The 26760-nt window shown below is 40.5% G+C and overlaps 1 gene segment (V, D, J or C); it reads right to left on the bottom strand.

The window, feature by feature from the left end:
• Positions 1 to 21214: 21214 nt before the first annotated feature.
• Positions 21215 to 26169, bottom strand: LOC139364157 (immunoglobulin heavy variable 4-61-like). The segment is given in 3 exon segments: positions 21215 to 21252; positions 25654 to 25980; positions 26064 to 26169. Coding segments are annotated over 3 exon segments (408 nt in total).
• Positions 26170 to 26760: the final 591 nt, after the last annotated feature.

Here is a 26760-nt window from a genome sequence, read left to right as displayed (position 1 = left end):
AGGACAAACCTGGGCTCTCTTGTTAGGACTGAACAAGTGAGCTGACCTGTGGGACAACAGAGGGAAAGACACAGATCCAACATCCAGAGCCAGGTGAACTCCTTACCTACCAGGTGGTCTCTGGACATTTTGTTTAAACAGATCCAGAAAGACATTCCTCACCTTCAGGAGAATTATGGACATTGAGGGAAATTGAGATAAATTTTTATTTACAGAGAATAATTCATAGGCTTGTAGACATCTATGTGGGTGTGTACAGAATTGCTAGGATATGGTCATACACAGGACAGAAGAAATAATTCTATTTCATGGAAAGAAAACCAAAGAGCTTCTGAACTGGTAGGTATTATTTGCCACAAATGTGTCAGGTCACTAGATCATGTTATGATGCTGGAGGTAACACTTCCCAACCTTGTCCTGGAGACAAAATGCTAAAGAGTAAAGATTCAAGTGAGATTCCTTTGAAAAATACAACTAATGAACACACCAAAAAAATATGAACCATTATGTAAAGAGTGCTAATGAAATGAAACAATAAATTCCATGTTGAGGTGACGGGGAAGTTCCATCTGACAGCTCATTTTCACCTTTATGGGTACAGAGTGCCCTCTGCAGCCCAGCTCCCACCCTCAAGTGAAGTTTCTGTCTGAGCTCTGTGAGTGAGCTGGAGTCATTGTGAGCCATTCAGAAAAGTAGTTGATTCTACTTCTTCAAACGGGAATTTAAACCATCAACTCCTCACCTTAGCCAGTCTATTTTTGTAACTATGCGTGACCCTTGGGAATGCAGTCACCATTTCTTTCATAATGAGAGTTGACTGTGCCATGAAGGTAACAGGAAGATGGGTAAATTTAAAGGCTGGGTACATAAACCACTGGATTATCAAATCCTGGAGCCAATCACATTCTGTCATCTTGCTTAATTAGTTGTGAATTTGTTTAGTTCAAGTTCCCATACTCACTTTCTGATAAAATAGTCACATACGATAATCTTGAGATATATAAAATGAAAAACAATCACTAATTTCAAAATGAACCCAACTTCCAGAAGAGATGAAAATTCCTTTGTGGTGAAGGGTGTGAAGGGTGTGAAGGGTGGAGACATGGTTGAATACTGAGGTTGTGTTCACAATTGCATTATTTTAATTAGGTAACTTCTGTACATCCCTTATACTTGTTAGAAACTCCCATTGAGAACCTCGATGTAATGTAATCAGTTGATGGGTCACACAAAAACAATGAAGCTGAAGGTTACTGAGCACGACTTGCTATTGCAACTTTAGCTTTCCTTTAGAACACATTCCTCTACCTGATGTGAAATTAGCCCAGGTGCACTGATGAGCGTTTTACAGTTAACCAAAGACCAGGAAATGGGCACTCATGTGTGTGGAGCAGAGCGTGGCTCTGGGATGCTTTGCAAACAAAGTGGCTTCTCACATCTTCTGGAAAACCCATCAAAATGGGTAAGTTATGGATCTCTTAGGAGCACCCATCTATCCCACATTCATGGCTAATATAAAAGTGGAAATTTACTTTACATTTTGACATGTTTTTGCAATGGCTGGTACCTGTTGTTCCTTTCCATGTTTAGTGCTTCCTTTAGGATCTCTTTTAGGGCAGGCCTGATGGTGACAAAATCTCTAAGCATTTGCTTGTCTGTAAAGAATTTTATTTCTCCTTCGCTTATGAAACTTAGTTTGGTTGGATATGAAATTCTGGGTTGAAAATCTTTTCTTTAAGAATGTTGAATATTGGCCCTCACTCTGTTCTGGCTTGGAGAGTTTCTGCCGAGAGATCTGCTGTTAGTCTGATGGGCTTCCCTTTATGTGTAACCCAACCTTTATCTCTCGCTGCCCTTAACATTTTTTCCTTCATTTCAACTTTGGTGAATCTGACAATCATGTGTCTTGGAGTTGTTCTTCTCAAGGAGTATCGTTTTGGCGTTGTTCCATTGTACATACATTGTACAATGGAACATTGTGGCATACTTGAACATATTGTTTTATTCTAAACATCACTCTTCCTTAAATAAAGTCATTTTTATTTCAGGATAAATGTTATCATACAAGATTCTTTCTCATATAATTTTTAGAACTTTCCTTATTGAAAATACTTCTCTATTTCTGTAACTTTCTTTAAATCTCTCTTATTTACTGGTTATGTTTATGATGTTTTATAAGAAATCTTTGAATTAAATAAGTTCTTTTTGTAAGAACAAATTTTTTTAAAAAATACGTTTTTATAGTATATATTTTTTAAAACAATTAGTAATGACTTAAACATTTAGTCAATATTTATTAATTAAACTTTACATTTTTAAATTGTAGAACTAGTTTATGCAAAAGGTTTACTTTATTACATTTACCTAGTTTATTTTTAAGCAGTTTACTTAGATTATTTACGAAAGCTATAATACTCACACTTTAAAGTCTTTTCCTTGTTAACCAAGTTATAACCCATGAATTTCATGTATTTACCTAAGTAAAAATCTTATGTTTAATTAAATGATTATTTTTCTAATAACTATTTACCTGTTTTCTTATTAAAACAATATTAAACATATTATTTGCCAAATAACAAAAATCATTCTGGCTTTAACTAGGTTTATAATTTTATAATCTTTATAATAAATTTGCACGCCATATAATATCTAGTTGGGATTTTAAATAGAAAATCACTTGATCAATTAATATAAACAATAAGGTAAGCTGATAATTCTGAAAATATCTCTAATTTTGCTTTAACAATGATTTTAAAGCCAGCTCATTTATTAAATATTAATTTATATCACAGGTACTTAAAATGTATTTAGGGCTCCTTTATTTAAAAATAGTTACTTATTTTAAAGGCAATTTTGTACCTTGTAGCCACAACGCATAACGACATATATATACATACATATTAACACATACATACCAGCACACATTCACACTAATACAAAGATACTAGAGCTTTTACTTCAAAACTCCAGCTATGGAATATTAATAAAAACTCAGCAGATGTTTTTAAAAAGGGGTGAGATGTAAACAGTGGTTGTTAATTTAAAACCAGTAGAAATGCCCTGTAAACTGGAAAACAAAATATTTTAAAGCAAAAAGCATATCCTCATCTTTCTTTATAAACTTCAGAAAAATTTCATTATACTTTCTTACTATTCTAATGTTTAGAAACCTTAATTCACAGTGAGAAACCTCGGATTACTTAATATGACATGGCTTTGAGATTTTAAATTACTGAAGATAATTATGAGACTATATTTACCAAATTAATATTTGTAAAGCAATGTAAACTTTAAAGCTGACTCTAATAAAAGATGCATATTTTCTTTACAAAGTGTTTCATTAAACAGACTTCACTTGATTGGTGGTCTTTGAAACACAGCTTGATTAGATTATTGGCCTGAGAGTGGAGCCATTTAAGAAAAAGGGACAAGAAAGGATGCAGTTTTTAGTGCATTAACTGCAATTGTGTATGCAAATGTGCAAAGAAATGAGTAGCCTTCTATAGTAATGACCATTTCCTGTAAACTGTCCTCAGCTACTCCTAGCATAGCTTTCAAAGCCACCCCTAACATCGCAGCTTTCACTCACTTGTGCATACACCAAGAATAAATCCTCTCACAGTACTATGTAATTCTGGCAGCCTCCAAAGCCAAAAACATTACATAATACAAGAAAGCAGAGTTTTATACCTGAGAACAATCTGCCAATGATTGAATCCACAAAGGAAGCAGGAAAACTCCCAACAGGTTAGTGTCCAGATCCAAAAGGAACCCTCATCCTCCTCCCTGCCCCAACCCAGGGACCTGATGTGGAGCTGCCTCCTAAGGAAGCAGTGTTGTCCTCAGTGCCTTTGGCCACCCCTCCGCCCCACCATCGTGTCCTCAGTGTTCCCTGGTGTTCTGAGCCCCCCGTGGTGTCCTAAGCTCCCCCTGGTGTCCTGAGAGCCTCCTGCTGTCCTGAACACACCCTGGTGTTCTGAGTCCCCTGGTGTCCTGAGCGCCTCCTGGTTTTCTGAGATTCCCCTGTAGCTCTTGTGCAGGAGCACTCCCTGGTATCCTGAGCACCTCCTGGAGGTCCTGAGAATCCCCTGGTGACCTGAGCTCTCCCTGGTGGTTTGGAGAGCCCCCAGGTGTCCTGAGTGCCCCCTAGTGTCCTGAGCACCTCCTGGTGTGCTGAGTGCCCCCTGGTGGTTCTGAGTGTCTTCTGATGTCTTGCGTGCCCCCTGGTGATTTGGAGTGCCCCCTGCTGTCCCGAGCGCCCCCTGGTGTACTGACTGACCCCTGGTTGTTCTGAGGACCCCCCAGTGTCCTGAGCTCCCCCTGGTGTCCTGAGTGCTCCCTAGTGGTTCTGAGCCCCTGATGTCCTGAGCACCCCATGGTGATTCTAAGCGCCCCCTGGGTGTCCTGAGCATCCCCTGGTGGTTTTTGGTTGTTTGTTTGTTTTTTATTTTATTTTTATTTTTTTGAGACGGTGTCTCACTCTGTCACCCAGGGTGGAGTGCAGTGGCCGGATCTCAACTCACTGCAAGCTCCGCCTCCCTGGGTTCACGCTATTCTCCTGCCTCAGCCTCCCGAGTAGCTGGGACTACAGGCGCCCGCCTCCTCGCCCGGCTAGTTTTTTGTATTTTTTAGTAGAGACGGGGTTTCACCGTGTTAGCCAGGATGGTCTCGATCTCCTGACCTCGTGATCCGCCCGTCTCGGCCTCCCAAAGTGCTGGGATTACAGGCTTGAGCCACCCCTGGTGGTTTTGAGTGTCCCCTGGCGTTCTGAGCGCCCCCTGGTGGTTCTGAGCACCCCATGGTGTCCTGAGAGCTCCCTGGTTTCCTGAGCAACCCCTGGTAATGCTGAGCAGCATCTTCCATGCTGTCCCCTCCTGTTTCCCTGCAGGGAGGTTTGGGTCTGATCTCACGCAGATGTTTCCTCACTGTGTCCCTCACAGTAATACAGGGAGTTTTCTTGAACTCTCACGTTAATTATCCTTTTTTAAAAATATATATATATACATTATGTTGTAGGGTACATGTGCAGAATGTGCAGGTTTGTTACATATGTATACATATGCCATATTGGTGTGCTGCACCCATTAACTCGTCATTTACGTTAGGTATATTTCCTAATGTTATCCCTCCCCCCTCCTCCCACCTCACAATAGGCACTGGTGTGTGATATTCCCCTTCCTGTGTCCAAGTGGTCTCATTGTTCAATTCCCACCTATGAGTGAGAACATGCAGTGTATGATTTTCTGTTCTTGCAATAGTTTGCTGAGAATGATGGTTTCCAGCTGCATCCATGTCCCTACAAAGGACATGAACTCATCCTGTTTTATGGCTGCATAGTATTCCATGGTGTACATGTACCACATTTTCTTAATCCAGTCTGTCATTGATGGACATTTGGGTTGATTCCAAGTCTTTGCTATTGTGAATAGTGCCACAATAAACATATGTGTGCATGTGTCTTTATAGGAGCATGATTTATAATCCTTTGGGTATATACCCAGTAACGGGATGGCTGGGTCAAATGGTATTTCTAGTTCTAGATCCTTGAGGAATTGCCACACTGTCTTCCACAATGGTTGAACTAGTTTACAGTCCCACCAACAGTGTAAAAGTGTTCCTATTTCTCCACTTCCTCTCCAGCACCTGTTATTTCCAGTCTTTTTAATGATTGCCATTCTAACTGGTGTGAGATGGTATCTCCTTGTGGTTTTGATTTGCATTTCTCTGATGGCTAGTGATGATGAGAATTTTTTCATGTGTCTTTTGGCTGCATAAATATCTTCTTTTGAGAAGTGTCTGTTCATATCCTTTGCACACTTTTTGATGGGTTTGTTTGTTTTTTTCTTGTAAATTTGTTTGAGTTCTTTGTAGGTTCTGGATATCAGTCCTTTATCAGATGAGTAGATTGCAAAAATTTTCTCCCATTCTGTAGGTTGCCTCTTCACTCTGATGGTAGTTTCTTTTGCTGTGCAGAAGCTCTTTAGTTTAATTAGATCCCATTTGTCAATTTTGGCTTTTGTTGCCTTTGCTTTTGGTGTTTTAGACATGAAGCCCTTGCCCATGCCTATGTCCTGAGTGGTATTGCCTAGGTTTTCTTCTAGGGTTTTTATGGTTTTAGGTCTAACATTTAAGTCTCCCATCCATCTTGAATTAATTTTTTGTATAAGGAGTAACGAAGGCATCCCGTTTTGGCTTTCTACTTATGGTTGCCAGTTTTCCCAGAACCATTTCTTAAATAGGGAATCCTTTCCCCATTTCTTGTTTCTGTCAGGTTTGTCAAAGATCAGACGGTTGTAGATCTGTGGTATTATTTCTGAAGACTCTGTTCGGATCCATTGGTCTATATATCTGTTTTGGTACCAGTACCATGCTGTTTTGGTTACTGTAGCTTTGTAGTATAGTTTGAAGTCAGGTAGCGTGATGCCTCCACTGTGTCCCTCACAGTAATGAAGGGGCTTTTCCTTAGCTCTCAGGTTAATCATCTTAAAAGAGATTTTCTGATAAGAGCATCTCTGAGGAATGTTAATCTTCTTTGTACTCAAGGAGAGTCTCATTGGGAACTTCCACTTAAATTACTTAGGTTATTACCCACACCAATTGCTCTCATGAAGACTTCTGGACCAAGCTTATGCTGTTTTCATTGAAAGTGAATCCAGAGGCTTTGCAGAAAGGTCTGAGAATTCTTGGTCTATAGTATTTCTTTGTGTGACTCCACCAGTTAACTTCACAGGGGACTTCTGCACACACAGAGGCAACAGCTGAGCCTGATCCATGGGGAATGTGAATATTGAGAGTGATGACAAGAGAAGCCCAGATCAGCACAGACCCCATTGTGTGGACACTGAGGAAGAGCACAGATGTGGGGTGGCTCGTCACAAGGGCCTGCAGGAACAGGGGATGAGCTGCTTTTCATTTGCAGGGGAGGGACCTCATTTCCATGTCTTTCTCCCTGGGGACATGAGTGCACTAGTCATCAGGGCTCATCCCATCTCTGTCTCTGGATTCCAGAGAGGGCAGGGTCAAAGGATTTTTGGGACTGGATTTTCAGGGTTGATCTGCCCATTGCTCTTTTTCTCATATGTGGACCCCGTTAGGGTATCTTTACAGTATCAATGTTTATGAACAGTACAGTAAAAATACACAATAAACCTTACCCAGAGGAAATGGAATCCTGCCTGTAGGCTGTGTAATTAGAGCTGTAAGCCCCTGTTGTCTACAATAAAGAAAAATCTTCAGTTAGAGTTTTTAAAATGACAATTTCTACAAATTGTCAGAGCTGGAGTCCATAATTACCTCTATCCTGAGCTCATTTTACCACACAACTTTTCAGTGTCCGATATATGTGCTTGTCTGAGGAAAATTCAATGTGGGGACATGTTTGCTTATCTGAGGGAAGAGTTTACCTGAGGAAATGTGCGCTTGTCTGAGGGAAGAGTTAACATGAGGATGCGTGTGTTTGTCCAAGGGAAAGGTCTACGTGGGGACAGGTGTGTGTATTGACTGATAGTAAATGCCCATTCAGAGACAGTGTGTGCCTGAACTGAGCTAAAGTTTAAGGGAAATCTTTCTTGGCCAAGGGAAGATGTGATTCTCCTGGATTATTTGCTTGTCAGGAGGGACATTTGACTGCACATGAACCTGATTAAAGTCTCATGTGAATGAAAACATACGAAAATGGAGAAAGTTACTTCATTTTTTGTTGCCTGCATCTCATGCTATTCCCTCCCCACACTGTGTAAAGTTATTAGATATTTTGCTTTTATACTCTCTGCATTTTACCCTTGGGTTCATGATGTTCTAAATCATTCTGTAAGTTGTATATATTTCGATTCACACTTTACATCATAAAATTGTGAGACTTAACAAATTGTGTCATGTGTTCACTACTGCAGGTCATAAAAACATTTCACTGTTTGTAAAAAGTGCCTGTTTCTCATAATGTATACCCTCTCTCTAAATTTCTAGAAAACCCTCATATATTTTATATGATCTACAACTTTGTCTTTTACAAAATGTCAAATAAAATGTGCACAGCATATTTGAAATAACCTCACTGAAGAAAGTGGCACATACAATTTCTCACCTAGATAACTTTGGAAATTAAGATGCTTTGTAAATCAAAGTATAAAGAAACTGCACTTAAACACTGTATTCTAGTTGATAAACATGCTTCAAACAGGGGGACAAGTTAACAATTCTAATACCACTCTGCAGATATCCTGAACTTGTACAACTCATTAAATGAATGGCGTATGGTAGGAGGGGATTCCTCACTTTGCAGTTGGTGGTTATGCACAGGAAAGGAAGGAGGGCTAGAAACATCCATGTGGCATCATAGTAGATTGTAGATTCCAGTGTTTTCTAAAGTTTGGTATGATAAAGGTACAGAAGATAAGGTACATAAATAGTTTAGATGTCCATGTACACATGGGTTAATATACACGTGCACATTTTCCAGTGCTGTTAGCTTAGAGATCCTAGAAACACTGACACCACATTAACAACACACACCCAATATCAGAATTCTGTATTTTAAGATAATTCTGTAATATGAGGAACCAGAAATCCTTGGAGAAGTAACTGATTCTATGTATAGAGAAGACAGTAAAGAAAATGAGCTTGGAATTTCTTGTAAGACCAGGACAAAGGAACATGTTCAAAAACAAAAGGATGGGGTGTGCTGTGAGGAAACAGAATCCAAACTAAATGAGCTCACAGGACCTAAAAGAGCTGTGGTGATTTGAGCAATAAATTGAATAATGTAACATCAAATTTTCTCCATAGTGAAAAATAAATGTTAATGAACTAACACTGATATTAACAGATAATTAAACTTGTAAAAAGTTGAAAAAAAGACATTTTTGATGCAGAAGAATTTCAAACATCTTAAGTTAATAATCCTCCCATAAAGTAGGTGAAATTTAAAGAATTATGCTGTGATTGTCGTCGGAGATTAGAGACACAAGTTTTTCTGTTGGAGTTGATTTCGTAGTTTTAGAATAATACCAGAAGTATAATCTCTGGAAAAATAAAATTATTTTATCCAAGTTTGTACACACATGCACACACACACAAATGTGTATATACATATATATATGTGTGTGTGTATATGAACATTTTTCTGCCACCGACAGTGATAAAGCAGTGAAAAGACAACTACAGACTTGGAGAATACACTTCTAAATCACATATTTGTTAAATGGCTTTATGTTAACTAGGTAGATGAATTTTATATTGGGTATGTAAGGAAGCATACAATGGATCAAAAGAAAACAGTTAAATTAAAAATGAGTAGAATATCAAAACAGACACTTCATCATAATTATATAAAAAAATAAAATATAAAATTTTAATTAGAGATGTGCATTTAAACAACAATGGGATACCACTAATAATCTAGTAGAATGGTTAAGATACACAATATTCATAGTGCCAAATGGCAATAAGAATGAGGAAGAACCCAGATCTATCATGCATTGCTGGCATGAGCCCCAAATCATAACTGCACACTATGAAAAACATTAAAACATTCTGATATTTCATATAATGGAGGTAAACGGAGGTAAACAGAGAGATAAAAACGCAGCTGTGTTCCAAAATATTTACAACACGGATTCAAAAACTCATGCTCACACTAGTATCTTCAGAGCAATTCCTATATCCGTTGTATTAATTTGATTGCTTTCTACTGCTTGAATTTCGCTTACAGAGTAAATATTGTACGGAAAATTTCTCAAATAATTAGAGTGCATACACATTTCTCTTGTTCCTTTTCTTCAATGACTTAACCTCACTTTCTAAGAAAGTCTGCAATCAAATAATCCCTGTCATCTCCTCATGCCCAGCACCACTGCCCCCTCCCTCAGGCCCTCAGATTCTCTCAGGCTGTGGGTTTCCACACTGTATGTTGTGCAGAGTAATACACGGCCGTGTCCTCAGATCTCAGGCTGCTCAACTCCGTGTAGGCTGTGCTCTTGGACGTGTCCCTGGTCACAGTGAGTCTGCCCTTAAACTTCTGCGTGTAGACTCTGTTACCATTGCTAGGGTTGTTCCATCCCATCCACTTAAGTCCTTGTCCAGGGGCCTGTGGCGCCCAGTGTATACTGTAGGTTGTGATGATGAACCCAGAAAAATTACAGGAGACCTTCACCGAGGCCCAGGCTTCCTCACCTCAGCCCCAGACTGCACCAGCTGCACCTGGGAGTGGGCAGCTGTGGAGAGGACACAGAAGAGTGGATAAAATTCTTTTTGACTGAAAAGAGTTCCCCTCTCATCCCAGGGAATAGATGTTCCTTTACCTGTAGTTGCTGCCACCAAAAAACCGATCCTCCCAGCCCAGTCCATGGTGAGAAGCTGAGCTCTCAGGGCATTCTCTAGAGGAGGGATTGGTTGTTGGATGATGCTCTCAGGGCACAGACATCCAGTGGATATCAGGTTATCTACTTCAGTGGATCTCAGCTTATTTGCATATTCATGAGGCAGAACATTTCGTACCTCAGAGCCTGATCCATGATAAGAAAGGGAAGGTAAATGACACATTGGCCTTATGAGAGTGAGATGCAGATGGTCTGAGCCCTAATCCTGTTTGATGCAATGCATGTCCTGCTCCATTTATGAACGTTTGTGGACAGAGGTCCTTTCACTGAAGAATAAGCCCCCTCAGAGCACGCTCCTCATTGTGAACTTTCATTTTATAAGCGTAGAGACCGCCTGGAAGATTTCTGGAACCATCCCTCTCCATGACACTGAGAAGAGGCCTTGGCCCTATTCTGGACCTGTCAAGCACCAGCTCAGCTCACTGGTGATCTGAGACAGTGACTGCTCATCTCCTATATGAGTGTCCAGCAGGTCCCTCTGAGATTTGCTGGGTACTCCTGATCCAGTGTCTCTAGCACCTGCCCTGCGTCTGATTCCCCACGATCTTCAATGGAAGCAGTCTTGGTTTAGAGATTTGCCCTGTGATGTGTAATTAGAGCTGATTTTCTCGTCTCAGGAACAATAGGAATCAGAAGTTGAAACAGTAGTTTGGAGTTCTTTATGAACTCACTGCTCCCAATATAATTGTCAAGGAATTTGTGTTTTTAATAATTTTGGGTTAATTTTGAACTCCATTTGTTAGTATTTTATGAAGTATTTACATACTTTCAGTTCATATCCGTAGATCCTCATTTTTACATATTGATTTCTGACTCACTTGGTAAGTGCCCTTACCACACTCCAAGATCCACCACTGCCCTGTCACTCACACAATGTAGGCAACATTACTTCACACTGAAATCTGAATTTCTTATTCATAGAAATAGAGTGGCTACCACAATTCTGTATCCATTGAATTAGGAAAACCATCCCTATTCTTTATATTCTCCCTATTAAGATATTAATAATCCCAGAAGCCCACTTTAAAAATAGTTCTCATTGCCTTAAATTGTATGAATGTTTCAGATATCAGCAACTTGTTGAACTCGTATTTTAGCTTTTTTTTCTGACAAGGGAAGACTCAGTCCATCAAAGGAAACCTTCTCAGCAGCCTCCTGTGCACCTGCTCCAGGGCTGGAACCTGTGTTGTGTGCCTCCTGAGTGACTCTTCAGCCCAGCCCTTGCCTTGCAAGGAGGTTCCAGTTGGGGCTCACACAACGTTTACCCCCAGCTTCTCTAGCCCAACATGAAATGGCTTTGTTCTGGTTTAGAATACTCTTTCAGTGTCACCATATGCTTCTGACACTGCAGGGGCCTTTGAAAACAGTATGCTGAGAATAGATAGGGCTCAAGGACAGTATCTCCAATTGAACTTTTAATGAACTCCCGTAGGCGCCAAGAAGGCGGGCAGATAAAGAAGAGCATAGAAACAAGGAACTGAGTAGAAGGTTACATCTGGGAAAAGAAATTTGTTTTGCATTGCATTCTTTCTGCTGACGTGGGGTTTATGGAGTATAAATAAAGTGAGGCAGAGGCTCTGAGTGCGGCCGCCATGTTCTCTGTTTGTCTTTGTCTTTTGTGTGTTCTTTCATTCTCCACCACCCCGGGCAGGGACCCCAACAAGTGGCGCAGCGAGCAGGGTCAGCATGGGTGAGTAGGGGAGAACAAGAAGGGGAACCCCCTAGGGGCGGGTAAGGCCCGGATATTGTTAAGGGTAACCTTCTTAAGCTTTCATTATGGGAATTCCATCTCTCTGGCCTCAGAATATTTACGCCTGTTTCAAGGACTGTTGCTGTCTATAGGAGTAGAAGTGAAAGAAAAAGACTTTGAAGCGATTGTTTGCCCATGTTGAACAACATTGTTACTGGTTTCAGTATCAGACTAAAGTGCAGCTGAATCGGAAAGAATGGTTACAGGTAGTAAAAGCTCTGCTTAGAGCTCTCCAGTTAGGGGATATTATGCCTCTAAAATTGTGGACCTTGTGTAACTCTATCACTCAGACATTAGAGTTACTTGAGACTGATTCAGAGTGTGGTAATGTAGCCACAGGAGGAAAGGTATCTGAGGATTTGGGAAAAAATAAATCTGATATGGAGCCCATTTGTGCCAGGGTAACAGAGGATGGGGGGGTAGCAAAAGGGGGAGAAGAGAAAAAGCCAGCTCTTCCTTCTTCTAAGGGAAATTCTGACATGCAGTGTATTATGGAAATGCTTCAACAAATATTACAGATACATTCTTCTAATTCACCTTTGCGAGCTTTCCCTGTTTCTTTTCCTTCTGCCATGTTAAAAGAGGATTTTCCAGTGCCTCCAACCCCCTGGCTTCCTTACCTTTATCTTTGTCTGGCAAAGTTTTCTTAGTGCTTTGCCCGCCACTGGGGGAGGGAGAAAAGGAAAAGATAAAAAAAAAAAAAAATTTAAGGAGCTGAATCTGTTTCCAATTATTTGTGCTTCTTTTGCTCCTAATGCTCAGTTTTCAAATGGTGGCAATAATGTCCAATTTAATGCCTTACAAATTAAATTTTTAAAAGAAATGAAAGCTGCCATTTCTAACTATGGACCTCCATCTCCTTTTATCCTTGGTCTTCTTGATATTCTTTCATCAGAAAATTTGATGATTCCTATAGACTGGAAGACTTTGGGGAAGGCTTTTCTTGATCGTTCTCAGTGGTTACAATTGCACAGCTGGTAAATGAACAAGGCGCATGTACAGGCTAGAAAAAATGTTATGTGTGATCCCCCAGGACCCACTGAGGAACAACTCACAGGCACGGGCCAATATGCTACTCTTAATGCTCAGGCTGGTCTAGAGGATGTTGCCCTTACTCAAATCAAGACTTTGTTTTTAAGGGCCTAAAATAAGGCAGAGATAACAGGAAAATCTTCCCTTTCCTCTGTGAAGATTTTACAGGGCACAAATGAACCATATCCAGATTTCGTAGCCCGTCTTCAGGATGCTGTCTTGAAAATTGTGGGTGCTGACCTTGCTTCAAAAATTTTGTTACAAACATTGTCTTTTAAAAATGCTTATGCTGACTGTCAAAAATTGTTAAAATCGTTAAAGGCCAATGGGGCCAATTTAGATAAATATATTAAAACTTGTGTTAGTGTTGGAGGGGCTATTTATAATGCTCAATTATTTGCTGGAGCTTTGTCTAAAGTCTTAAAAGGAAATAACAAACAAGGTGTTTGCTTTCAGTGTGGTAAACCTAGACATTTCAAAAAAGAATGTCATAAAAATTGAACACTTTTATCCCTCAAGGCAGAAAGCTACCTTCAGAGGTGTACAAATGTTGTGGTAAAGGTCGACATTGGACAAATAAATGTCGTTCCAAAACTGATAAAAGTGGAAATTTACTGTCTCCTCTCCTGGGAAACAGAAGTCAGGGCCCATAGGCTTGGGGCCCCATCAATTACAATACAAGTCTACTACAATACCCAGTGAGCAATGGCCTACAACATCAAGGAATAAATTCAAGTCCTCCTTAAGGATCCCACACCTTACCCCAGTTTCTCAGCTTTATGCGGCAACTAAGCAGAGTGCCGCTGCTGACTTAGCTATTACTCAGCCTTATACTTTGTCTCCTAATAGAGGAGTATATAAATTAGCTATTAGAGTGTGTGGCCCTTTGCCAAAAGGACATGATGTTACTAATAAAATTCTTATTATGGTACAAGTCTCACAATTTATACGCCTAGAGGCAGGGGAACGTATTCTCAATAGGGAGGGTTTGGTAGCACAGAAAAAACTGTTTTTTTGGAAACTTTAGTTTCTAATCAAAAGCCCTTATGTTCATTGCACATTAATGGAATAGTTTTTTTTTTTTTGTTTTGTTTTTTTTTTTTTTTTTTTTTGAGACGGAGTCTCACTCTGCTGCCCAGGCTGGGGTGCAGTGGCTGGATCTCAGCTCACTGCAAGCTCCGCCTCCCGGGTTTACATCATTCTCCTGCCTTAGCCTCCCGAGTAGCTGGGACTACAGGCGCCTGCCACCTCGCCCGGCTAGTTTTTTGTAATTTTTAGTAGAGACGGGGTTTCACCGTGTTAGCCAGGATGGTCTCGATCTCCTGACCTCGTGATCCGCCCATCTCGGCCTCCCAAAGTGCTGGGATTATAGGCTTGAGCCACCACACCCGGCCTGGAATAGTTTTTAAAGGGTTAATTGATACGGGGGTAAATATGTCTATCATTTGTTTAAATTAGTGGCCTATACAATGGGAAAAAAAAAGACAAGTTTCAGTTATACTCACTGGCTTGGGTGCTGCTTCTGTGGTTTATCAAGACATAGAACCTTTAACCTGTGTCGGTCCTAAAGGTCAACAAGGTCAAGTTTTTTTTTTATATTATTCCTATCAATATTAATCTTTGGGGACAAAATCTGTCACAACAATTTGGTGCTTTTTTAAACATTCTTCATATTTCCTCAGCTGCCAAAAATATGATGTTCAAAATGGGCTACAATCCTTTAAACTCATAGCCACTGTTCACCAGCCTCAAGTTTTATAATTAAAGTGTAAAACGACCACTCCTCTTTAGGTGAAACAGTAGCCATTATCTAAAGAAATACTTAGGACTTTAAAAGAGTAAGTCAAAAAACAAATGGCTGAGAGGAATCTAAAGCCACGTACTTCTGCATGGAATTCCCATCTTTGTCTTGTCTTAAAACTATAAATGTTTACATTCAACCTGGGGAAAGTTTGCAGCCTGATCTTCCTAATCCTGCCCTTATCCCACAAAGTTAAAAATTAATGGTCATAAATCTCAAAAATTGTTTTTTCTCTATTCCATTACAACCTCAAGAATGTAAAAAGTTGCCTTTATTATTCCTAAATATAATAATGGACAACCCATTCAAAAATATCAGTAGAAGCTTCTTCCCCAGGGTATACTTAATAGCCCTACTATATGTCAAAAATTCGTACATAGGACTTTAAATCCTGTAAAAAATCAGTTTCCAACTGTGTTAATTTATCATTGTATGGATCTTCTCTGTCCCTGTTTTTAATAATTCTCAGCCACTTTCTCGATATCAATGGAAAGTTTTACCTCAAGGTATGTTAAACAGCGCTACCTTGTGTCAAGAATTTGTCCTTTTGCATCATTACAAACTCAGCTTTCTTTCTACTCACTTAATATTGCCCCAGAAAAAATTCAACTGGATTTTCCTATTCAATATTTAGGTTATACCTTAGGAGCACAAAATATTCGACCCCAAGAAAACTCAAATTCGATGTGATCATTTCAAAACATTAAATGACTTTCAAAAGGTGCGTTCTGTTTTAGGAATATAACATCTTTTTTCTATTCTAGAAGGACACAGTCACTTGGACAACTCACGCCATTTAACTCCTTTGGCTTTACAGGAACTCCAGCTTGTAGAAGAGCAACTTCAAAAGGCCCATTTACATTATCTCCTTCCTGATGTTCCCCTTTCCCTTTGTTTATTTCATACTTTACATTCTCCTACAGGAATGATTCATCAGACCAATCGGCCGCTAGAATGGATCTTTTTGTCCAATAAAACATCTAAATGCTTAACTATTTATATCGACCATTTAGCTGAACTGATCATCAAAGGACGACATCGTTGTCGACAACTTTGGGGAGGAGATCCTTCCTTAATTATTTCTCAGTTCACTCATAGTCAGATCATTTATCTTCTTGTAACTTCTGATTCTTGGCAAGTTGCTTGCGCTTCCTTTGTTGGACAATTTTCTACCCAATATCCTAAATCTCCGATCTTTTCATTTTTTAGGCAACATTCTGTGTTGCCTTTCTCACCAATTTCTGTATTTCCTGTTCAAGGTCCTACCTTTTTTACCAATGCTAGTAGCAATGGTAAGACTGGATATTGGAGTGTTCATCAATCTTGAGTTACAGTTTATCCTTATTCCTCGGTGCAACAGGGAGAACTGTTTGCTATTCTCATGGTCTTACTTGATTTCCCTACTACTAGTTGTAATATTGTTAGTGATTCTCGATATGCCGTTTATGTTACTTCTTATATTTCTCAGGCCACTTTACCTCTTTGTGCTACTTCTTCTCTTCAAAAACTCTTTTCCTTGTTATTCTCTACTTTGAGCCAACGTCGAGCTCCTTTATTCATCATTCATCTTCGTTCTCATTCTCAACTTCCTGGACCATTAGTTCATGGTAATACTCAGATTGATTCGCTTTTAATCGGCCACCTACATGCTGCAGAACAAAAATATACTCTACATCACACTAATAGTTCTGGCCTTCAACGACGGTTTCATTTAACTTGTAAACAAGCTCGTTCTCTTATTCAAGCTTGTCCTTCCTGTGCTCCTTTAAGCATTCCATCCTTCCATCCTGAGGTTAATCCACGAAATGTCCCTTCTTTTGGACGATTAAAATATGTTCATCATACCATTGATACCTTTTCTCATTTTCAATGGGCCACTCCGTTGCCATCTGAGAAAGCTGATTCTGTTATTACACATCTCTTAGCTTGTTTCGCCATCATGGGCATTCCTCTTATACTTAAAACTGATAATGCCCCTGCCTATGTCTCTCATAAATTACAAGTTTTCTTACAGCAATACAATATTCAACATATCACCGGTATCCCAGGCAGCAGTCAAGGTCAAGCCATCATTAAGCGCGCAAATTTAACCTTAAAAACTCAACTGCTAAAACAAAAAGGGGGAAATGAGCCCCCCAGAAACCAGATTTTGAAGGTTCTTTTTACCTTAATTTTTTGAATCAATGGAGACAATTGCAAGACTCCGCTGTCATAACCCATCTTTCCTCACCTCCCTCGGTGATAGTCCCCGCTGACAATTTAAGGGTTTGGTATCCTAATGAAGAAGGTAAGTATGTTCAAGGGCAAGTTCTAAAACAGGGATGGGGCTATGCTCTTGTCCTTACAGGGAGCGGACCTGAGTGGTTTCCTACAAGATGATTGAAACCCTGTTGAAAAGAGAATTGGATTCAGCATGCATTTCTTCCTTTGTTGGATGTGCCTCGGCGGGGGACTTATTTCTCTTAGTGAGGCTTTGTATGAATATTGGACTTATATTCCATTTCCACCCTTGTATCAGGGAGTCGCCTGGGGAGAGGCGGAAATTAAGGTTTTCACCAATGACACTACTTGGATGCCATCCCCCTATATAGACAAGGACAATATAGAACGGGAAAAGGGAATTATAAACAATACATACCAATTTGGAGTGGAAGGACTTCCAATATGTATGGGAAATAGTCCTCATTGTCTCCGAAAATCGCATGAAGCTTGGGCTGTTAGCTATAATCATAGTCATGTGGCTGTTAATACTGTTATTATTGTAACTAGAAGCTTTTAATATAATCATACTGTATATAGTAATGAAACTATTCCTAGTTCTTTACCTTTTTGTCCTATTCCAGAGGTTTCTCCTAATATTGAGATGCTGGAGAGGCAATAATGTTGGGGAACTAAACCCCGGATTTTATTAGAATACAATGGGATGCAAATAACTGATTGGAGTGTGCACGGTGATTTTCAAATAAAATTTAGTCACATACCTTTGAAATGGCACTGGGTAAATAAAAGTATTGCCGCTAACAGTAATGAAACCTTGGTATGGCGTGAAGGAGGCCTGAAGTACAGAGTCATCTTTGGAAGTTGTTAGCTGCAGGCGATGCCTTTAGCACTTCTGTGGGGAATATGTCCCTTAATCTTTCTAACCCGAATAACCCCTTTCATATTCAGTTATATCAGAATACCTCCCGATATATTATTGCTTGTGTCCATAAGCCCTACCTATTATTAGCTGGGAATTTGACATGGGATAATGATACGGGGATTGTTAATTGTACAGATACGTGTACATTTTTGTCTTGCCTCAATCATTCCTGGTGGCACAACTTTGCTGGGGATATTTATATCCTCAGGGCTCGTAAGGAAATTTGGCTACCTGTTAACCTTACGCGACCGTGGGGGGCATCACCTCTTGGAACTTATATTTGGACTTCTCTCCAGCAAACCCACCGTGCCCTTGGACTTATAATTGCCTCGGTGATGAGCCTTGTTGCCATCGTCTCCACTGCGGCCGTAGCAGGGCTTGCTCTTCATCAAAGCATACAAAATGCTGAATTTGTGCAGCAATGGCACGAACAATCTCACCAGTTATGGCTTCAACAATGAAACATGGAGCAAGCATTGACATGGCTTGGAGATCAGCTCACTGTACTCAGTACTCGGATAACATTACAATGTGATTGGAACTCCACTCAATTTTGTGTAACGTCTGTGCCTTTTAACATCTCTCAAAATTGGACTGTAATCCGAAAATTATTAGTAGGCCATAAAAATATTAGTTTGGACATCCAAGAGCTCACTCAGAACATTTCTGAAGCATTTTGACAACAATTACATGTGTTGTCCGGAACTGTAACCCTGCAGGAGCTGGGTCAGCGCCTTGCTGCCTTTAACCCATGGACCCAGATGAAAACATGGATTTCTACAATCTCTGGAAGTATATTGCTTTGGGCACTTGGATTAGGTCTACTTCTTTTGGTGATTTGATGCTCCCTCCGTCGCCTCCAAAAACAAAAGAAAACACAGGAACAAATATGGGCTACCTTTTTAGGATTGAGGCCAAAAAAAAAAAAAAAAAAAAAAAAGGGAGGGGGAGAAATGCAGGGGCCTTTGAAAACAGCATGCTGAGAATAGATAGGGCTCAAGGACAGTATCTCCAATTGAACTTTTAATGAATTCCCGTAGGCGCCAAGAAGGCAGGCAGATAAGGAAGAGCATAGAAACAAGGAACTGAGTAGAAGGTTACATCTGGGAAAAGAAAGTTTGTTTTGCATTGCATTCTTTCTGCTGATGTAGGGTTTATGGAGTATAAATAAAGTGAGGCAGAGGCTCTGAGTGTGGCCACCATGTTCTCTGTTTGTCTTTGTCTTTTGTGTGTTCTTTCATTCTCCACCACCCCCAGCACGGACCCCAACATGACACCACTTCTTGAAACAATTGATTAGCCTTACTAAACCTGTTGAACTCTGCAGGGTGAACCAAAGCAAGGATTATATGATGAAGGAGGAAACTACTTCTCTGAAGCTCTGGATTCACTTCATTAGTGGATCCAAAATGAATACAGAAACTTACAGGAGTTTGGGGAGTGACGTGTTTCTTCAATGGGCTCCTGCAGTTGAATGTTGCACCTGAGAATACCAGCAGGTCCAGATACATTCAGATGACACCCCACTCCATATCCACTATTCCAATAACACATATTTTACCTTCTTCCTATGTTGTAGCTTATAGGAAGTGCCACCTACACTGACACTAGGCCCATGTATCTGACTTTTTCCCCTAGAGATCTAAAGCAAACAGGATACAAGGGGAGATTTGGGAAGTGCATACAGGTTGTTCTTTTCATTTTCTCAGCTAGGAATCCAGCAAAGGCTTCATGATAACAGAAGCTGAGGTCAGTCAGGGAGTTTTCAAGACCTTGGTCTTAAAAATGGTGATATCAGAGGCTTCGGATTCCTCTATTGTCTTGTCTCAGTCTCTGCCATTTTCCATTAGTTTCCCTATGTTCTCCTTAGATAGAGTCTGTGCATTGCCACACTTGCATCTTTAATCCAGAGCCATCATCCTGGTTAGAATGGATTGTGCAGTGCGGGTAAGCACTGCCTGTTCTGACCACGGAAACCTAGAGAGGCGATCGGCATCCTCTTCTGGGCTGTGACCTTGACCAGGCGTCACCAGGGGGAAAAGCTCATTTTTGGCAGTTAATCCCTTTTGTGGTTTCAGCGTCCCTGGACTATTTACTTACTTCTTACCCCTATTGGCTAACTTTGCTCATTTGTATAATAATGGAAGGATGGAAGAAAAATCTGGAAGGGAAGATTTGTCTTTGTTCACATAAGATAAGGTTCTGGAAAAGTCCTTCCCTGTAGAAGCTCCTGAAGCAGGCTCCTGGTATGTTTCTCAGTAATTCATTATCTGCAATTCTGATCCATACGAAATGCATTTGGATTTTATTTTTTTAGAATCCTGAGGTTTCTGGAGAGAAAGTAGAGAAACTTTAGAAGTGAAAGACCCTTTGGAACTGTTGTATTTACCACGTTCATATCTGCCTTTCAGAAGTCTATAGTGCTTGTCATGTAGTGCCCTCATATCTTGCGGCTTCTGCAACCTCTGCTCCAGTTAAGCAAGTTTCAACTGCCATTTTAGGCATGTCCGTCTATCCAGTTTTTGGAGTGGGTAAGATTTCTTGCCACTTCAGTTATTTAATAGATTCCAAAAAGTGTTGATACTCAGATTATGCAGATTTCTTTTGACATAAAAATGAGGTTGATGAATTTTATAATCTACATTTTGGAGCCTAAACCAAAAGTACAATCAAGCGTCACCTCAGATGTGTTACTGGAGGCAGAATTCCGATCTCATTACATATAAGTGGTACCTGGTCTGACGTACATGAACAGGCAAGGAAACAGAAAAAGGACATGGCACAATGTTTATGAAAAAGTCTCAGCAATTTTAATTTTCTTCTGAGGAAGCTGAAATTGTGCAAGTAAAACAGTGTGACTGGTCATGTCTCCGGTGAAGTTGTGTTCTGGAAAGTATCTCCAGTCCTGTGCTGGATCCAGTAGGTGCACTCAGGCCCCAAATCCTAAAGCAGGGACTTGTATTCCTTAAACAGATGATACTCCAATGAGAAAACTGTTCTCAGGTGTGCTACAGAGCAGGGAGGAGGAGACAGAGGTGTCTTTGACTTCCCAGCATTGCTGAAACTTGAAGACCAAGGCCACCTCCTCATAGGTGGAGGAGAAATCCACCTATGAGTACATCACATCAGCTCTGTCTTCAGGAATCTTGGGCTGTGGGGGAGGTGAAGGAATGTGATTTATTCCTTTCTGCTAACGCAGTGTGCCTCAGAGAGAATGAATTGAAAATTTAATAAATACACTTTTTGCCATAGTAAGGGAGAGAATATGAATAATTCATATCGATGCAAGTGGTCACTTCAGAGCTGGCAGAAGGAGCAAGTGCACAATTGAGAGAAGGAAGCGCCCTGCCCCAGGAAGCAGGTGCGCTAAGACCATCCCCTGAGAACTGCCCTCCAGATGTCACGTGTCAGTGGAACCTGGGCTCGTGCCTGGGATCTTCTGCATAGTGTGGAGAGCAGAGCACAGCTCCATTCCACCTCACTGTGTGACCTAGGATGTGACCTCTTCCTCTGAGCTTCATTCTACCTAGGTGTTAAAATCAAATAACAGCAGTAACTTTACCTGTAAACTTTCTGGTAAGAGCCAGTGATGAGCAGAAATCTTATCACTGTTGTTGTCCGATCCCTTAAATATCATAAAAATACCTGTGTGACCCCTCGTCTCAGACCTCAGATGACCACCTCGCAGAGAGCACACCTGCTTTGTTTCTGTCACAAACGTGGTATTAGAACTGGAAACTATGTGTACCTTGTTATAGAATTTATATCTTAGTTATGTTACGTTGGATGAAGTTAGAATTAGTAAGTGACAGTTAGAATTTTAGGTGGTGGGATGTCTATGCACACTATCGATGGTGTGTCTTCATTTCTCCTTGCTTATTATAGATAATGTGAGAGGAGAGAGAAAAATTAAAGAGAAAACTATTGATCAATAGTCAAGTGTTTGATACACAAAGGAAATTTTCACATCTTCTGGAAACCCCATTAAATTAAATAAATTAAAGAACTTTAAGACACTTTTCCACATTCTAGATGCATGTCTAATACAGATTTAGATTTAAATGCACAGAGAAAAAACAGAAAATAGAAATTCAGCAATAGATCAGTTTGCCAAATAGGCAGATTTAAACTAGTTTTTAATTTTACCTAAATACTCAAAGAACAAATCCCAGATTCAAGTAAGAAATGATAAAATTTCAATGTTTAGTGACTGGTTGACAGAAGCTTGAACTAACATTATTTTGATGAATCATACATCAATAATAAAACTTTGTCCAGTGGTCCAAATTTTCAAGGGGCTGCTTGAGTAAATAGTTTCTACCTCCCTTACCTGTGATTTCTGGCAAAATCTATCATCCTCTAAAACCCAGGGACCATTAAGAACAGAGACAGAAATTTGAATACTACGAAGTTTTGAGAGACCCAATTTACTGCCTGGACTGATTGGTGAGGATGATCTCTATAAGCCTCGTCTTTGAAGAGTGTATGGTGCCTTTTGTTATAATGAACAGGTAGCAACAAAGACAGTCAAGGAAAATGAAGGAGGAGGGGAACATGGTCCAAATAGAAGAACAACATAAAGATCTAGAAACTGATATCAATAAAAAGGAAGCATATGGATTACCTGGAAGAAAATTTAAAGTAAATGTTAGAAATATGTTCAATGAGCTAGTGGCATCACGCAAGAACAATATGAGAATTTTAATAGAGATAAAACATTTAAAAGATGACTAAACAAAACTATTGATGCTGAAGAATACAATAAGTCAGATAAATTTTTAACAGAGGATTTTGGACCAGACTAGATCAAGAAACAGTAAACTCAAAGAAAGATCATTTGAAATAGTAGAGACAGAGAAGAAAAACTTAAATGAAAGAAATAAAAAAGAGTTAAAGACTTATGAGTCAGGAAGCACAGTGAAAATGAAATTATGCATTGAGGAGTTATGCAAAGATAAGACAAAAAGGGATAGTGAAGGAAGCAGGTGAGAGAGAGACAGGGAGAGACAGAGAGACAGAGAAAGAGAGACAGAGCAAGAGAGGCAGAAAGGTTTTAAAAGAAGTAATAGCATAGCAACTTTCTAAATCTGGAGAAGCAAATATTCATCCACATCCATGAAGCTCTATACATTTTAAATAAGGTAAATCAAATGGGAAAAATCAGAGATAGCTTGAAACCACATTGCTAAAGGAAAGGTTTTCGAAAACAGAAAGTAAAAGAGCAGATTTAGCAGATTTCTCAGCAGAAGATTTTCAGTTCCGAATGGAGAGGAATTATATTTGATAATGTTTGGTTTATTGATAGAGATTATTTCTGAGAAATGTATTTCTAGTCAATGTCATCATTGTGCAAGCATCATAGGGAGAACTTACACAAACCTACAAGGAATATCCTACTACACATAGACTATGTGGAATAGCACAATGTTTCCAGACAAGTAACCTGTACAACATGTTACTGCACCGAACACTGCAGGGAACTGAAACCCCGTGGTAAGTATCTCTCTATCTAAACACATCTAAATATGGAACATCCTTAATGAAAATATGGTATTACAATGTTATGTGGCCACAAACATATATGTGGTCTATTGTTGACTGAAACATTTTTAAGTGGCCCATGACTGTATTCAAATTTCTCGGGGAAAAAAACTGAAAAACAAACACAACTCTGTCAACCAAGAAACATTACCATGTAAATCTTTTTGTAAAATAAAGGATAGGTAAGACCTTTCCCAGAGAAGCAAAAACTAAAGGAGTTCTTCAACACTGGGCCTGCCTTAAACACCACAGGGTCTCAATAGGTCTGCAGAATAATGACATTGCTGCATCAGCTCCATTCTGGCCTCTGCCATGTGACAGTTTTGTGTGAATTTTCTTTCTGCTCTCTCAGGACTTTTTTTCTCTCTCATCTTCTAACTCCATTCTCCTTTTAATTCTCAGTTTGTTGAAAAGATTCATATTTAGCTAAGAACATTAAAAACTTCGGAAAAAAATTTCATCTTAAACTCAACAAATTTAATTACCTGCCTTCACGGATGCCCATCTGTTCTGTTCTTGTTTTCCTATGGGATGTGGCCCTTGTTTCTACTTCAGTCCGGTCCTTAATTCCATATGCATGATGCATCCAAACATCACTTACCCAGGGCCATCTTGGAGGAAGGGACTCTACCATCTGCCTCATCCGCCTTCAGGTGCACAGCCGCCATTCCTTCAGCTGTTGTATGTGCTTTAGGGCTTTCCATTTAAAAGTGTATTTCTCTATACCCCAAATAAAGTTCCTGGACCTTAAAAAGTGATGTGCATTGGGGGCATTGACAGCCAATTTTCATTGAAAGTCTCTTCTTCCCTTCGTAATTGAGGAAGACTGGGAAGAAGGGAACAAAACTCAGACCTCATGTAGCTCCTCATTTAGCAATAGATTCAGTGCAAATTTAGAAAGTTGAAGACATTGAGTAATGTTGGTGTGGTTTTCTGTGGCATACTAAGGAGACAGCAGAATATGGTCAGTGGTCAGTCTCCATCCAGCTGGTACCCATTGTCCATTAGTTAGGTCATAAGAAAAGATAAAAGACAACTTTTGTGACAAAGCCCCAAGGGCTTCATTAAAACACTTTGCCCAGAAATTGGTCAACAGGGACATGACAAGTTTTTATATCACAGCTACTATTTTTTGCCTACTTTATGTAGAAATCTGAGAGATGTGACCAGCTTCAGGGGGCTGATTCTCCATCCAGGGGACAGCGCTAACAGAGTTATGAGTTATGTGGTATTAGTCTGTCTGGGTCTTCCTAAGAAGACAACACGGAGTGGGTGGCTTAAACAACAAATATTGATTTTCTTACAATTCTGAAGTCTGAATGTTGAAGATCAAGGTGCTGGCAGGGTTGGTTCTTGGTGCGGCTTCTTCCTGGCATGCACTGGGGCACCTTCTAATACACTGCGTCTCCACATGGCCTCTTCTCTGCGTGCACGTGAAAAGTGAGAGGTCTCTGGAGTCTCTTCCTCTTCTTATAAAGACAGCACGTCTATTGCATTAGGTTCTCACACTTCTGACCACATTTAACCTTAATTGTATCATTAAAATTCCAATATAGATTCATTGAATTTAAGGTTTCAGCATATGAATTTCAAAGAGGGCACAATTCGATTGATGACACAAACCAAGAGATGGTGAGAAGCATTAGAATATATATATATTTTTAATCACTAAGGAATAATGGGCCATGCAGGAACTTGTAGGAAAGTTCCTAGTAATCGGTGAAACCTCAATTGTAAGAGGAAAATGTGCCTTCCTCCTTTCTTTTCTGGCAGAAGAATGTGAGGAAGCAGAACCACAGATATCAAAGAAAGAGGAGCCCTGGGGACAGCTGAGGTGCTGGTGAGGAGGGAGAGCACTGAGCAGATGAGGAAGCCCCGCCCTCCCTGCACCTGCTCCTGACCCGGCCTCCTGCTCTGTGGGCCCCGCGCGCCCCCTGCTGGTCCTGAGCGGCACCTGCGCCCGCCCCCTCCGCCTCCCTGCAGGGAGGTTTGTGTCTGGGCTCACACTCACCTCCCCTCACTGTGTCGCTCGCACAGTAATACACGGCCGTGTCCGCGGCGGTCACAGAGCTCAGCTTCAGGGAGAACTGGTTCTTGGACGTGTCTTTTGAAATGGTGACTCGACTCTTGAGGGAGGGGTTGTAGTTGGTACTCTCACTATTACTATAGATACCCCCAATCCACTCCAGCCCCTTCCCTGGGGGCTGGCGGATCCAGCTCCAGTAGTAGTAACCACTGCTGATGGAGCCACCAGAGACAGCGCAGGTGAGGGACAGGGTCTCCGAAGGCTTCACCACTCCTGGGCCCGACTCCTGCAGCTGCACCTGGGACAGGACCCCTGTGAACAGAGAAACCCACAGTGAGCCCTGGAAATAGAGACAGCCTCCCATGTCGTCATATCTGCATCCCCGAGACACTCACATCTGGGAGCTGCCACCAGGAGGAGGAAGAACCACAGGTGCTTCATGTTCTTGCACAGGATGTCCATGACTCTCAGAGAGCATTTCCCATGTGAGCTGGACGCTGAATTTAAGAAGCTGTGTGGTGGTTTCCTGTGGGTGCCTAAGTGAAGATTTGCATGTGGGTGGTGCCTTTGTATGGAGAGGTGAAAAGGGATGAGGGAGGTCCCAGTCTTTGGGGCTCATCCTGAGAGGAGGATGCTGGCTGTGCCCTCTGAGAACTCAGTTCTCTTCCTGTGGCCTCCCCTCACCAAGCCCAGAGTCCTCTTCTTCCAGTTAGGGAGAAGTGCTCAAGGAGCTGGTCTGGGAGATGAGTGTGATCATGGATCAAGGACAGATTTTTGGAATAGGTTCAAAGCTGTCCTACCCGTGAAGATTTATATGAAACCAACCAAACATCCAGGTTATCTAAATTGGCAAATCTCCATTCAAAACATTAGGGCAGCAGCTAAATATATTAGTCACAGTGAATTTATACAAACCTACATCCATGCAATGTTTATTGTAATTCAGAATATCCATCATGGTTAGAGGGAATATATCTGTCCCAGAGAGTGCATCATAAAAAAAAAAAAAAATCTGAGGCCTTCCATTTTGTGACCATTTGAAGTTTAGGATTCTGTCTGCAATCAAAGGAAAAGGTAGTGGGACGTATCTCC

This window comes from Macaca nemestrina, chromosome 7 (assembly GCF_043159975.1).
Source record: "Macaca nemestrina isolate mMacNem1 chromosome 7, mMacNem.hap1, whole genome shotgun sequence".
Lineage (NCBI taxonomy): Eukaryota > Metazoa > Chordata > Mammalia > Primates > Cercopithecidae > Macaca > Macaca nemestrina.
This window is presented reverse-complemented; position numbering and strand designations above follow the sequence as displayed.